Raw genomic sequence first — 16441 nt, 5'->3', positions numbered from 1 at the left:
TTTAATTGTTCATAGACAGTACTGTATATACCATCTTCACTGCTGCACTGCAGCACTATGTTAACATTGAAAAAAATAAAATAAATAAAAAGGTAGAAATGACAGCTTCAGAATAAATGAGGAAAACCCTCTGCACTTGTTTGGACAAATTTGCATTTGCCGTTAAATAACACTGTGGAGTATGTGGACACTCTCTGTAACTCTGAGTGACTGAAATAGAAATCAGACACACTGAATCACTGACGACACTGACTGTTCTTAACAGTTTTAAGGGAATCTACTGCTTAAAATTAAATTGTAGTGTATTATGAGAGTCTTCAACATGTTAATCATTCTCAACAGTGTTTCCATTGTGAGCTACCATGTTGACAGCAGTATGTTGATACTATAACTGCTTTTGAAACATTTTGAACTGAAATCTGACCTGAGTGTCTCCTTGGCTCGTCCACTGGATTTTTCCCAGTGGAAAGTTAGAATGTCTGACTATCTGACACCTTTGGGGCTGTATTCATAAAGCGTCCTAGTACCAAAATGTAAGAAGATTCTTAGAATTATGATGCTTTCTAAGAATTTTTTCTTAAAATGAAGACAAGATCCTAGTAAAGAAAAAAGTTATTCACAAAGCATCTAAGCCCTTAAGAGAGTGCCGAAGGTGAAAATCTGTAAGGAGTAGTGAAGAGGACTTTTAAGAGCTAGACGAGTTTCTTAAGCAGAGCAGAAAAATGTGGAAAGACAAAGAGGAAGGAGAAATATTTTCCAAATGCTGAATCAATAAACTGATCACATAGACAATTACACTTCATTCTTAGTCTCCCTCTTTTTATATCACACTCCTCACTAGTGGGCTCCATCATTTTTACTATGCCCATTATCATTTGTATTTCTTTCTTTGATCAAGCAGCCAGTTTTTAAAAGAATGTGTCATATCTAGCAAGGGGGTCAACCACGCCTCCTCACTAAGATATACGTTTCTGTCCCTTCCTGGGAGAGAAGACTAAGAAGTTCCCATAATCACTCTTAAGCTAGCTCTTTGTGCTAGAAGTTGTGAGGCAAAATTAGGAGCTCTCTGAGAGAATATTCAGAATGTTTGTGATACAGGCACTGGAATGCAGCATGTGTCAAACTGACCTTTTGTTCGGACTTTTCAGTTTTACACAATGATGAACAGCTTCTTTTAGTTCAGTGTAAGCAAATGTATATTACAGTTTCCATCCAGCATTATTATAGCACTTCTGTAATGTTTGTTTCGCCTCGTTGTTTCTTCCATCAGCGAGCTTTCCTGGGAGACAGGTTCAAACAGCTGCTTTTACAAAGTACTCTATAACTTCCTCTGAGGAAGGACTTCAAACATAAGATTCAGTGACATCAAATCACTTCACAGGAGCAAAGGTATAGTGATTTGCAGTTTGCCATCGACACATTAGCATGCCTGATTATAAAAGGCAGTGGTTTCCTCATGACCCCATGACAGTAAGAAGTATTAAAGAGTTCCTTAAAGACTTCATTCAGCAGTATAATTAGGATTTGTACAGTAATGCCATTACTTGAAGTCAAATTTATCAGGTGAAAGACGGACAGAAGAATGAATTGATTTTAGATGCTCTTATACTGTATGTTAACACGTTGAAGCTGTAGCAGTGAATGTAGCACCTTCTTCCAGTATGGCTGGACATGTGATCATGTTTGTAAAAACAGTGTGCAGGCCTCCACAACTGAAGAATTTAAGGCTTTATTTAAAACATACCCTTTTCTTTATGAACCATATAACAGTGGACTGTTTTACAATGAAAGCCATTGCTATAAATACAGTTCAAGAATACAAAGGTAACAATGTGAAAATGTGGAAACCTAGCTTTAAAATAGAGTCAGCTTGGGTTTTTCATCCACACATGTGAACAGCTATCATGTTCATCATTATAAAAAGGAAAACAATCTAGTATTTAAATGTAGTGAAAAAATTGAAGGAATACCAGTGTGACAAACTGTGGTTGGGTGCATGAATACAGAGAGACCACAGAGGGAAAATCAGCCTATTGTGCACAACTTATCACAGGAATTCCTTTCACATGGATCATCAGCACAGTTTCAGTCCAGGAATACAAACACTGGAATGCAACAGTTACACCTGATGCTACACCATTGATCCACAACGTTATCACTACTTCAGTGTTGCATCATTAAGACATCTTTTAAAAATTGGGAATTAAAAAGTATACTCTTCAGCTTAAAAACATTTTCATCACTGTATCTCATTACTCTATGCTAATACAAGTTCTTACAACCTTTGCTGCTCAGACCAATGAGTCTAGGTGCTGAAGGAAAGCCCCTAGGCAACATTTCGTTTTACGCTTCAAGAGAAGAAAAAGACTAGTGAGGATAGCAAAAGACTTGCTCTGTTGTGTAGTTGATAAAATACACTCATTAATACTGCACTGAAGGCGAAAGTCTCCGCTAATAGTCAATGCCTTGATCATTGTAAGGGGAGCTGTAGTCCTCATGGTAACCTCCGTGGTACTCGTCCTCCTGGAACTCAGCCTGATAGTCACTATCGCTGATCTCTGAGCCGTTGGTGCCTGTGCCCTGGCTGCCGTTAGTGTGGATGACTGGCTCTGTTGGGGGGGCACAGTATTTGGGATCATAGACCTGTCTACCCAGACCGTACACACTCATACCCCTTTGAGATGCCACTTTGTTGGTGCCCATCTGGAGGGAGATGGTGGAGTTGTCCAGCGGCTGCAGTGCCGCCTTCTGGTCATAGATGTCCCTGCGGGTACCAGGGGCCGACATGCCTGCCTGCAGGAAACCACAATACAGTAGAAACTTTACAACATGATAAAAGACGGATACATAGGCTGTGTCAATTCAGGGGCTGGATCCTTCGAAGGGCGCATTTGAAGGCCAATTACGTCACAACGCCTCGCGAAGACCGTCCCAAATCGAAGGCTCCTCCAAATGCACTCCACACAAATGCGGCCTTCTTTTCCCTCTTTTTGGAGGATGCACGGCTACTCCTTCGCGGCCTCCCATATCCAAGAGTCTTTGCGCGCCCGAAAAAGAAGAAAGAAAAATAGAAAATTGCGACATCAAGTGGTGTAGATCGTCACTTTCGCGGGCCTGGGCGGCAGAAATCGTGATGTAAGGGTAAGGGGCGGGAACATCTGGTGACGCAACCAGGAAATGCTCCGAAGGCTAGACCGTCCCATTTAACAACGGTGGACGCGGCTTTCGAAGGTACCTCCGCAAAGGCCGCGTCCTTCGAAGGATGCAGCCCCTGAATTGAGACACAGCTACAGTCTCATCTTGTATTAGATTCTCTCTTCTGATTGGACAAATTAAGGATGTCCTTGATCCATTAGTAAGGATCAAAGATATCTGTCATTCACATCGATCAAGCTTTGTGATTAAAAATAATTTGTAGGGGTAATGTCACATTATTACACAACAACAAAATAAATGTACAATTTACAGTGTCAGTTTATATCTTATTATCATAGATCGTCGTTGCAGCATGGTCAAATTATAACATTCCCTCACGTTTCTCTACTGGTATCTATCTATGAAACCAGAGGTTTCAAGCCCATTCATGCTGCCGAGGCTGGTATGAATCTTTTACATTTTATTGCTGTTATCTTTATTATTAGTTATACTATTTATAATATTTAGTAATGATCATTGCATATTATTAGTCAAATGTATTGTTAGTTCTAATTTTGTTTTCAGAGCAGAGAAGAGTCGTGACTTCGCTGAGCGGCCTTTGAGCCAATGCCTCATGCACTCAATGATCTGACAGACTTGCGGTGTCCATTAAGGCTGCCCCACAGACTTACTGGGAATGTGCTTTAAAGTCTGTGAGTCCTTGAGTGTGGATTGGGTCCATGTTTCACCAGTGTCTTAAAACAGCACGCCTCCGCCACTGACACAGGGCTGATTTTTCTGTCTCAACAGTTAAGGTGCTCTAGATCAGGGGTGTCAAATTCAATTTAGTCCAGGGGCCACATGCAGCCCAGCTTGACCTCAGGAGGGCTGGACCGAATAAACCATAGCATAAAAACCAATAAATAACAACATCAACAAATTATTCCTTTTCTTTCAGTGTATTTTAAGTGACATTAAATACTACTATCCATCTACAAACAGCTGAACAGCCTGTCTTAAGGAAAATCTGTGCACTTTTAACATATCCCAGTTTCTTTATTCAGTCAGTCTCAATATCCTTGTATTCACGGAAAGAAAATCACAGATCACAGTGAATCTACAAAAGCACAAAACAGTAGTCATATGTATTATGGAACTTATCAACACAGCATTTAACTACTGTGAACTGAAAAAAATAATTTCCAAACATTTCTACTCCAGTAATGCTGACATCACTACACCAACTACAGTGGAAGCTATTAAGGAGGCAGATTGTTATCTCCTGCATTACAAACTTTGTTCAGGTCAGCATGAAGCCTCTGATGCAGTATTTTACATCAAGTGGATACTTTAACTTGCCCCTGAAACCTGGCACCTCTTAGCCTTCAACATTGTGCAAAGTGCATCAACATTTGGCATAACATCTTGAGCAGTTGCCAGTTTCATAAGGTAATTTAGGTGCTTATGTGTAAGCCTGGCACACAGTTATTCACGCTCATGACAGAAAAAGCCTGTTCACATAGGTAAGTGGTCCCAAACATGCACAAAACTTTGGCCACCAGTGCTGTCAACTTGGGGTACCCTGGTAAGAGATACTGATTAAATGTGTCCATTAAATTTGTCCTTTTAAATCTGAATCACACTGCAAGTCAATTACCTCAAGTTAGATGTTAACCGGCAGATCTGAAGCCTTGACTGTGAATGGCGAGCATAAAACTGTGAACTCTTCCATTCACACAGATGCCGGCTCGCCTCTGCTGCGGCTCTAATACTCCGCATCAGAACCACGGCGAAACCGTTCCTCCTCTCCCCATTCACACTGCCCTTTGAGTGTGGAAATCATGCGCTGATTCTCCGCATCGTCCTCTGTGTGAAAGTTACAGATGTGGAGAGGGGGGACAGTTTCACTGTGGTTCTGATGCCCCTGCAGAGGTAGTATCAGAGGCGCAGCAGAGGCGAGCTGCCGTCTGTGTGAATGGAAAAGCCAGAGGCGCAGATCAGGGCTGCGTCCGTCTGATGGTGTTCACAGTCTGACAACTAAACAGGTCCTTCACTCAACAAAATAAAGAGAAATGACCCACAAAGCAACGTTACACGACAAAACAACAGTAACATGGTAACTGGTATTGTCTTTGGCAACTTATATGAGGAAAAAAATACAGCAGTTATTAGATTAGATTATCTAATAACTGCAGTATTTCACCCTGTCTGTCATCCTGTCTGTCTGACCGACTCTTCGTCACATTTCTGCCCGAAAAACTGCGTCTGTCCCCGGCAAAAAACTCTAACTCACCAAGTGTTTGTCTCCTTCCACTATTGTGTTGTTGTAGTTACTGTCTTGAAAAAAGTCACAGCAACGGTCAGCCCTCTTGACCGAGACGTTAGGGAGCTTTCCCCCTTGACGTATACCGTCACGCTTCTTTTGGATCTGCAGCGCCAGCTTGCTGTATGAATTGACTAACTGGTGCGGCTTAATGCTGCGGCGATAATGCAGAGTCTCTGTGTGAAAAGGGCTAGTGTGTCAGGGTGATGGGGTTTTTAAGACTCTTATTACGACAGCGCTCCCCATTGGACAGACACAAGAAGTGCACTTCATTGTGAAATAGGATATTCTTTTTTCCCCAATATTCACACTTCACACAAATTATCCAAAGGGCTGGATTGAACCCCCTTGGCGGCCGATATCCTGCCCATGGGCGGTATGTTTTACACCCCTGTATTCGACATTTGAAAGTCAAATCTTGATGAAAAGAAAGATCCAATAATAGCTGCATGAGAAGAGGAGTGGTTGTTAACCTGGCTGGCTCCCTTGTTGGTTCCCATCTGCAGGCTGATGGTGGTCTGGTCGTAGGGTTTGTCAGTCTGAGTTTTTGGATCATACAGATGTCTTCTGGTTCCATAAGCAGTCATTCCAGCCTGGCTGGCACACTTGTTTGTCCCCATCTGAAAACAAAAAGCCACAATAGGATCTCACCAAATCCAATCACATATCAGATTAACTTATTTAAAATAATCTTTAAATGAACTGTCAACATTTAAATGAGGTTATTGAAACTTGGAACTGTTTTTTTTTTTCCATTTTAAAAGGCAGAAATGTATCCCATTATTAAATGTTGAATAGACTGGGTGTTTGTTCCCTTTAAAAAGCTCCAAAACCATAAAAGTATTACCCTGGTCGGACTGTTACTGGGGAATTTCAGAGTCCATTTATTTCTTCACTGCATGAGAAATAAAACTCTAGGGAAAATGCTGAATGTGTATGTTTCTCAGGTACTAAAGCCATAATATTTACAGCAAAGCTACAAACGAAACATCAGCCTATAGATATCAGTTCATGTGTTTGCCTTAATGACCACTTCATCACCATTCAGTTACCTGCAGTCCAATGACACACTGACCGGCCTTGATCTTGTCATCATCAAAATGTCGAGCTTGTTTGTCTGCATATTTCACCCCAATATCGATCTTTGTGTCCATACCTTTGGTCTTTGCCTGACAGAGAGGACATACTGGTCAAAGGACTGATGTGACATTACGCTCGTTTCCTATAACAATAGGAAATGTGTTCCTAAGTAGACAATGACTGTCTGTAGGCTACTGTGTGTTCACTCACCATGCTTGCCAGTGCAAGCAGTGTGGTCTGGACTTGAGTCATGTTCCCATTTTCAAACAGGTCATTGGCCTCAAAGATGTCATTGGGCTTTAGGCCATAGGCCAGGATAGCTTTGATGAAATTCCCAAGGTTTTCCAGCTGCAGAGAGCAACAGAAAAAAAGGGGGAAAAGGAGCAAAGAGCAACAGAAAAAAAGGGAAAAAAGAAGTGATGGGTGTGGGGACAGGGACTCAAAAAAACTAGGGGGAAGCAATAACAGCACAAGTAAAGCTTGAGTAAAAAGCAGTGAAAGCTTTGAGCATGAATCAGGTCACTTTTCCTCAGAGCCTGATGCACTGTGACCAGTCTAAAGGAGCTGAATGTCATTTTCATGAAGCTGACTTCTGACTTGCTTTGCATTTTTCTATCAGCAGACAATGTGTTTCCAGTTCAGAACAAGTCTTACCTTGTGCCAGTTCAGTTGTGAATGGTTGGTTTTCTTTACTGAACCAGGTTGCAGCTTATTAATCAGTCTAAGAGAGTAAAGGAAAACACAAAATGGATCAGAACATAATGTGATTTACAAACCTGATTCCCAAAAATGTGTGCAACATGAATAAAAACAGAATGCAATCATTTACAAAGTAACTGTGTTTACTGACAAAAGTTCACAAGTTGCTGTAGTAATATCCCTTTACAATCATGTGTTAAACAAAGTGGTGAACCTTGCCCCAACTTTTCTTGTGAATGACTGAGCCTTTCTATGATGGAACTTTTGTTAGGGATGGGAATCACAATACAATACCTTGCCCATGATAACGGGGTATCACGATACAGCGATTCCACAATAATCAATGTTTCAAGACAATCATCTAACTATGCGTCATGATATCTGTCAAACTACAAATGATTAAATACCACTTAAAAGGCAAAGACTAGGAAATATGTATTTATTCACTGCATTGTTGTGTCAGTTTTGCAAAATAAACATTAACTAAAATTAAACAATGTTTTAGTCACACACACACTGACTGCAACCCTGTCCATGTGTGCCATCATTCAAATGTAATACAGCCACAAACTGGCAAAAGAACAAACTGTCAGAAAGCAGTTCTGGAGTTAAAATGTTTAAAAGAAGGGATACAGCTATCACCACTTTTACACCGAAATTAGCAAGTATACGAAGTGATTTTTTAATCGCAGGCAAACCCGCTATTAATCAGTTTTCACATTGTCAGCGTACGAATTGGCCTTTTTATTTTTCCTCGTGTGTCATTCATCATCACAAATGCACTGAAAAAAAACAGGGAACAGTGGAAAGCAGCATGTCATATACCTCATCAGAATACATCCAGAGGACATTAAACTTTGAACTTTTGATTTAAAAAGTTTTAATCAATAATATTCAGAATTAGACATGTTTTTCCGGAGCTGTTGTTACTAAGCAGTGAGACATCTCGCTTCTTTCTGATCTTTGAGAGTTGTACATGTACTGTACTGATCAGGCAGCGGACGAGGCTCAGACCACGTGGAAGCCACTAACAACAGTTACTTTTAAAATATTTTTTTAACTTCAGTCTCTCTTTCAAGCTTAGCACCAGCTGAACAATGTTCAAGCAGTGCTTGACAGAGACGAAGTAAAGATATTAACAAGATATCCAACACACAGCAAATTAAGTCTATAAGCGCATTAGGCTGTTTATTGTAGTTTGCCTTGTGATTCGGCAGAGGGCAGTCTAATGTGACCTATGGCCCTATTGACCTATCAGTAAACCAAGTTCAAATTAATGTTATGTTGTTTTGCTCCGAAAATGGAGGACAATAGCGAGCAGAGTCGTCCTAAGCAGACAGTAACAACACCAAAAATCTGAGAGGCAGTGTGTAGAAGTATTTTGGGTTCCACACTGTAGCAGGCAAAGTCACAAATCTGCAGACTCACCTGCTGGCTTACCACCACAGGTGTACAACCTCGTTTGACTGCACATTATTTGGTACACTCGGTTTCAGCAAGTCCCCTGCCAAAAGTTCATTAAAATGCCATCACCAACAAGATAGAAGGTAAGGCAAGGTAGGAAAACAATAAGTTAGTACAACTGTTAAATTTGATGAAATGGGAGAGAATGGAAAGACTGTGATGTCAGACCGGCTGTAAAGTTAATAAAGTAACAAAAATAATAAAAGGAAAATTTCTTCACTCTTGATTTTTGGAAAAAGTGACAGCCCAAGTTACAGGAACATTGTACATTAATACCATCTCTTTAAATGTACCAGAAAGGAGGTAGAAACAAAAGGAGGGAATCAGACAGGACAGAAACACAGAAAGGAGAAACAGAAAGGCAAGGCAGGCCCGTGTGCATGCATTAAGGTGGACAATTAAAGCAACACTATGTAATATAGGCACACTCCTAAAGCGATTCTGAGGCAAGATAGTCGATTTTTGAGTCTCATTCTCAAACATACCGTAAAATATAATGTAAATATCTTGTCTTTGTAATGTATTCAATTCAGTATACGCAGACTCATCCCATTTTGTTGTATTTGTTGTTCCTGGCGTCCAAACTTTTTTGTAATGGGGTTGTATTATCACCTATAGATGATATATTTTATCACAAGTCCTGCAATCACACACACACACACACACACACACACACACACACACACACACACACACACACACACACACACACACACACACACACACACACACACACACACACACACACACACACACACACACACACAGAACTTACTCGCAGAGGATGACACCATCCTTCAAGCCTTTCTGAAAGTTTTCTCCAATAGACATTCCTGTTTCCTCTTCAATCCAGAAGCGGAGCTCCTCCTCCTTTTGTTGGTCATATTTCTGAGCAATCTGAAAGATAAAACATTGTATTAGTCTACATTCCTTTTTGGGGAAAAAAATCTCTACATTTGAATAAGAACAAGTACGTTGAAGCTGCACAAGGCCACCTTGCCAGTCAGCAGCTCTGAATGATAATGAGAGGTAAGTGAATTTAAATACTTAAACTCCCTGAAATTTTTTATTGTGACAAGTAAAATAATGTATCCTGACTATGACCTTCAGTGATAAGAGGAGGAGTAAGACTGGGTCTGAAAGAATGTTTTTTTATAACCTTTTATAATGGTGCTGTATTAGGGGAAAATGCTTTTTGAGCAACCAGGAGGGACCAGTAAGCAAAATTGGAAGCAAGGCTGAGCAGTGGTGCCGCATCCAGCTTCATAATACATTCATGGTTCTTAAACAACAGTTTGCACAGCAGAAGACTGGTTCTATGTTCTCCTAATGGACTCATACCCTGATAACTGGCCTTAAGTTTTTGACTGCTAATGCACGTCTGCCTGTATACAGCTAGCTAAACCATCCACCCAAGGTTTACTTGCCATTGTGGAGGGCAAGAAAGTAGATCTCATGAAGAAAAGATTAGTGAAACGCACTGCTATGTCCGTTAAGCATTAACTGAATTAGGATTGGGAATCAAACCCAAATGCAACAACTAAAAGCCATGTCACCAAAAAAGTTGAGGTATACTCCATCAACTGCAGCAATAGAACCAACAAAGTTATAAGTTTAAAACTGTATTTGATGAAAATATAGATTGATGGCTTTCAAAGAACCACTTACCACTGACTGTGAACTTGTACATGTTTAAGAATGGGTCTCTTGGATATTTGGATAAAGACCCTCAACAAAATACACCAATATGCCACAACATTAAAAAAAACTGACAGGTGATGTGATTAAAATTGATCATCTCGTTACAATGCAATATTCTGCTGGGAAACCTTGGGTCCTGGCACCTACAGTATGTGGACGCCACTTGAAATGCACCACCCATACAAACACTGTTGTGGACCAAGTACATTCCCTCATGGCAATTGCACCCCCCGTGCAATTGCCATGAGGGAATGTACTTGGTCCTGCTGGGGGAGCCACTGCTATCGGGGGGATAGCAGTTGCTCCCCCAGCAGGACAATACGCCCCGACACACAACAAAAACTAATCAGGAATGGCTTGAGGAACACAACAAAGAGCCCAACTGGGCGTTGACAGGGCCTTCAAATTTCCCAGATCCCAATCCGATCAAACTTATGTCCAACTTACAGGACCCAAAGGATCAACTACAGATGTCCTGGTGCCAGACACAACAGGACATCCCCTCTTATGACAATGCCTTAACAGGTCAGAGCCGTTTTGGCTGCACAAGGGGAACCAGCACAATGTCAAGTAGGTGGTGTTGTGGCTGATCTATATATGTATCCGTATGGAAATGAAAATGTTCTCCTTCCAGTCACATTTTGATTTCAGGCTTGTTTCTAGTAATCTCATTAATGAGGTTGTAGATGTTTTGATGGAACCAGTTATTTTATAATCGAAATCCCATTTTCAAATCAAAATGGATATTTATTAAACTTCTAAAACAGAAGTTAGAAGAAGAAATAAATACAGAAAATTAACAAATACCACATAAAAGGACACTCATTGACAATCAAGTTTATGCAGTAGTACCCACTTTCCTCTTCCAAGCTAATACGAAGCATTTTGCAGTCTAACCTAGACAAATCAATTGGGGACCTTCCAAATTGAGTACAGTTCCAGTTCCCTCCTTGTTACTACCCCCCTCACATCAGACGCTACTCCCAGTTCTTCTTAAAAGCCACTGTGAATGTGTTCCAAATAAAGACTCATTGCAGAGTTTGAGTTGAAGATTACATCTTTACTAATCATTATATCAGATTTGAAAGCTGTGTCATTTAGGAATTTATGTGAGACACACAGGGACCCAGTGAGATGACAAAGAGCTGGAGGGATTAAAGGAAAGGCATTATTCTCTCTTCACTTCTCCCAGCAGTTATTTTTGAAGAAGATTGTCAAGAACTCTCAGAAAAAAATTCAGTCATCGGAAAAAAAAGGTCATTAATTTGATGGAACCATTAAAACTGAGCTTCTGAGGGAAAAATCTGGAAGGTTCCAATTTAAGCCTGGTAGAAGTTAAAACCAGACAACCCCTTACCCATTCCATCCGTGTACCCAAAACCAAAGCAACAGCACAAAACTGCACAAATTCATATACATAATTTTCAATCAGCGATAACGTACAGTAGTCTGAAATGACTTTAGTCAGGACTTCAGCTACACATGGTTAGACCAGGAAGATAGCAAATTCAACACACACAGTGGTTAATCAGCATGAAGCTGATGGGCGTTGTCAAATCATACACATGGCCGAGTACTGAGCCAAGGCTGAGCAAACAGAGAGGCTGCTGTTTATTAATATATGACCATTGCTGAGCTTCTGAATCATGAAACATATCACATATCACATACTGTGGTGAGAAGAACTATGTCATCACAAGCAGAAGTGGAGGCAACCAAGTCAAAGTTTCAGGACTGAAGAACAGATTAAGGGCTGCAACTAATCATTACTTAATTTTTTCAATTAATCTGTCAATGAACGATTAACATTTTATGATTACCAGTTTGGTCTCTAAAATGCTATGCCCATTACAATTACCCAAAACACAAGATGACATTTTGTTTTAGCCTCCCAAGAGCCCAAAAGTCAAAGATAGTCAGATTGTTTAATTTAAATCGGCTCCACCGCTGGCTGATTGTTTTACAAACCAACCGCAAGAAAAATATACATAAATACATAAATATATATATATATATATATATATATATATATATATATATATATATATTGTACATATATATATGTGTATGTATTTATGTATATGTTTCTTGCGGTTGGTTTATAAAACAGTCAGGCAGCAGTGGAGCCGATACAGCAGATTGTCAATCATAGTTGCCCCATTATACACACCAACTACTTTGAACAACGTTTGTAGTGTCTCTGGGATCGCAGGTAGTGCAGACAGGCCGTGTGGTGCTGCGATAGAAGGGCTGCCAAGCAGCCAACCTTGTGGACAGCTGGCCTGTCCACTTTACTTAATGAGCCCAGGAACACTCTTGCAGTAAAGAGTGGCTTTGGAGGATGAATGAACCCAAGAGGCGCAGCTGAAGACTGGGACAGACGTCAGTCAGTGAATTTGAAGTGTAGTAGTGTGAGTTGTTCAAAAACCTTCTTTTTAGTAAACTCTGTGTACACAAACAATGTTCTCAATGCTCGTGTTCATGTGTAGAGACCCTGGTGATACTACAAGCAAAGTTTCATGTTGTGTCGAGTTTTCCTAGTGTTTTAAAAATAGCGATTTTGATGCTACCATAATGTTGCCCCTAGCACGCAATTGAAAGTGATTTTGACCCGATAACGAAAATATGGTAAATCTTAAAAGTGGCTTTTTCGTCGTAATTATGCTTTTACACGAAGGTTTGACTCGGGTTCCTTCACAAAAAAAGCATAGGTCGCATTTTGGCGAGTGTTTCACTTTAGGTATTGTTGGGACCCAGCGATGAAGTCGTTCATTGTAGATTTCAAAATGGACTCTGAACTGAACTCAGTTCCCCAGAATTCCCCGGTCCTTACACCCAGGTGCAAAGACTGCCAAGAGACCCAGCTTTGAGCTACTATTGGTCAGGGTGACAGACCCTCCACTAACCAGATAGTCAAAACTCCAGCTCCTTCCTTTGTTCAGCTCTTCTCTACATCTTTCCCCATGGGGCTGCCTGCCCCAAAGTTCTCTTCTCCTGGATTCTTCTGGGCCCAACAGCTGCTGAAAGTTGCCAGCAGGCCCAATGAACTTCTCCTCACAGCAGCGATGCAAGGTCCTGCTAGTATTCCAGCTCAGTTAGCACCAGCAGCTGCAACACAAAGCTTGCGAGCTAACTCCACAATCCAAGGAACACAAAGCAAGTTAGCACTGAGCTGCTATCCTTGCAAAGGAAAGGAGCGACCAATTTCCTCCATCCACTGTCTTTCATCAGACCTTGCACAGCAAGAACAGCACTGTTCAACATTACGATTACAACCTTCTCCTGCTTGGCTCATCAGCCAAGGAACCACAAGTACCTTTTCTTCAAAGACTGGTAACATTGAACTGGGCCTAGATAGCACAAGGCATAGCATAGCATGGCTAAGCACAGCATTTTTTTACTCTGGTTGATGTAATGCACATGTGTTCAATCTATGCATTTGTTCACTGTTTGGTTGTTATTGTGATCTCAGGTCAGGTAATTGGTAGTTTGCTTTGCTACACGGGTAATATGACGTTATTTGGATTATGTTTTACACAGACTCAGGGTCATTGCATGCAACTAACCATCTTCTCTAACCCGGCATCAGGTCATACACACAGACACAAGAGGTGATCCACCATCTCGGACCTGAATCCAACCCTTCGATCAGACAACTTGTAGTCCCCTTTGATCAGCCATTTTGTTTGTAGTATTTCTTTTTTCATGGCATGTGGTGTGTTACTTTGAACCCTAGCCACCATTTTGTTTTTGTTCTTCCAGACACACTTGGGCGCGCAAACACACACACACACACACACACACACACACACACACACACACACACACACACACCTGTATATAGCACATGTTAGTTAGATTGTGTTTTAATTTTGTGTTGAATAAAAAGACATTTGAACCTTCATTCCTGTCCATTTATTATTGTACACATGTGAATGTTGCCAACCTCTACTCCCAAAATCCTTCGACCATTGCTAGCTGTCATGATAATGTTGGTTGTAGTTATTAAGTAAATTATTAATCATAGTTACAAACTGACAGTTTAGTACCTTTTTGTGAGACTGATTTGGTGAATTGGCTACCTTGTCCCTTCTTCAAGGGTGGTGCCCGGAGGTGATCTAATGTAAATTGGATCTTATTATTTATCATAATTAATAATTATCCCTGACAATCATCAATTATTATTGGTAGCCAAATTTAACCCAAAATTCCCTATTAATAATACATGACGCTCTACAGTATATTCAACAATTTAACATTTGTCTTTTTTTTTTGTTTACATCAATTTGATTTTATGATATTCTTTACAGCAAAACATAATAGCAGCAGAAAATCTTGATTATTCCTCGATTTTTGTGTCTTCAAGTGCTTTGACTCATCACTTCTGCTGCAGTGATGTTGAAATGTCATCCCTTACTATGAGAGATGCTTGCTGTGCACTGCTCTTCGGATGGCTCTAAAAAGGTCATCCAGAAACAATGTGTAATTCAGAAACGTCTCAGAAATAGTGATTTGTTAACCATTGCCGGCATGGATTGACAGTTTAAGCTCTGACTTTGGATGAGGGCCCACATTTCTCAAACAGTGGCAAGTGAAGTTTTGAATTTAAGCAACAAATAAAGCCCTTCACTTTTTCTCCTACTTTCCAACTTAAGAATAAAAGCTATTTATCATATTCATTTGGACAGAAAATTGCTCTGTACTGTATATTAGCGTGTCAGGGTCGGAGATGTCTTCAGTGCAAAGACAGATTAAAGCACATACCTTCTGGCAGTACAATATAGTATCAGTCATGGGAAGAAATACATCATCTTAACAAATGTAAACAATTCAAAATATGGTTTGTACAATCTAACCAGTTAGACCTGATTCTTATAGTTTAGTATTTTGTATTTGTTTTGCATTCCTCAGTGCGACTTACAAGACTTAAGCTGGCATTGGTTTTGTTGGCAATCTTTTCAAATGCATCTTTTTATCTGTCCATGTCAATGTGGTACTTGATTCCCCTTACTGTACATTTTTACCTCTTGTCCCAGCAGCAAACCTTCCTCCCTGCTCTTGTTTAGAATTACTGTTTTCATTTTGGCTAGTTCCCTATCATTAACACACGTATTGTTCATTTCATGCCTGAATTACAACTGGAGGCAATTAAGAGTTTAAACTAAATAAATCTACTTTTAGTTCTAAGTTTCAATTTTTAAGCTGAGCTCTTAAAAGTTTGAAAGGCACTGCTCCATAGAGTCCATTTAGCTTTCGATTTTTTACTTAGTTATTTATTTTGTTCAGCACCCTGGGAAACCTGTCTGCTTTGAAATAGATGAAAACTCATCTTTATAATGATGTGTGACAAAGATTATAATAAACTAGGCATAGGAAGATATGAACATTTCCTGTCACATGTGTGATATAGTCCAGACTGGAGTGTGTGCATGTATGACCTGATGCCGGGTTAGAGAAGATGGTTAGTTGCATGCAATGACCCCGAGTCTGTGTAAAACATAATCCAAATAACGTCATATTAGCCGTGTAGCAAAGCAAACTACCAATTACCTGACCTGAGATCACAATAACACCCAAACAGTGAACAAATGCATAGATTGAACACATGTGCATTACATCAAAAAATGCTGTGCTTAGCCATGCTATGCTATGCCTTGTGCTATCTAGGCCCAGTTCAACGTTACCAGTCTTGAAAGAAAAGGTACTTGTGGCTCCTTGGCTGATGAGCCTGATGAGCCTTCGGTGATGCCGACAGGCTTAGGCAATTCAAAGCCACTGACTAGGCTGCAGTATTCGACACATTGGGAGTGACAACGGGTTGACTACAGGGCTGTTTGACTTTACCTCTTTACCAGCTCTGTACACACAAACCCTATCTGTTTGCTTGATCGGACAGCCAGACAACACCCACAAGCAAACTGAACACAAAAGGGGTTCAAGATTTCAGTCACTATTGTGTGCTGCGGTTAGGAAAGGGACAGGACTTCTTTCCTTTCTTTTTCTCACTTCATTTTTCCATATTCTAATTAATTCCTCATG

General features: G+C 40.4%; 1 protein-coding gene across 1 annotated transcript in view; it reads right to left on the bottom strand.

Moving 5' to 3' along the window:
* Positions 1 to 1713: 1713 nt before the first annotated feature.
* cnn3a (calponin 3, acidic a) overlaps positions 1714 to 16441 on the bottom strand; it is a 29156-nt gene continuing 14428 nt past the window's right edge. The window contains exons 2-7 of the mRNA XM_084341074.1: positions 9477 to 9598; positions 7193 to 7259; positions 6749 to 6886; positions 6511 to 6627; positions 5932 to 6078; positions 1714 to 2793 (exon numbers count right to left, since the gene is read on the bottom strand). Coding sequence (XP_084197200.1) covers positions 2452 to 2793; positions 5932 to 6078; positions 6511 to 6627; positions 6749 to 6886; positions 7193 to 7259; positions 9477 to 9598 — 933 coding nt within the window. The 3' untranslated portion in view covers positions 1714 to 2451. The remainder of the gene's footprint in view (positions 2794 to 5931; positions 6079 to 6510; positions 6628 to 6748; positions 6887 to 7192; positions 7260 to 9476; positions 9599 to 16441) is intronic.

Source organism: Pagrus pagrus, assembly GCF_965226575.1.
Source record: "Pagrus pagrus genome assembly, chromosome: 20".
Lineage (NCBI taxonomy): Eukaryota > Metazoa > Chordata > Actinopteri > Spariformes > Sparidae > Pagrus > Pagrus pagrus.
Note: the sequence above shows the minus strand (reverse complement) of the source record. Positions and strands in the feature narration are given on the sequence as shown.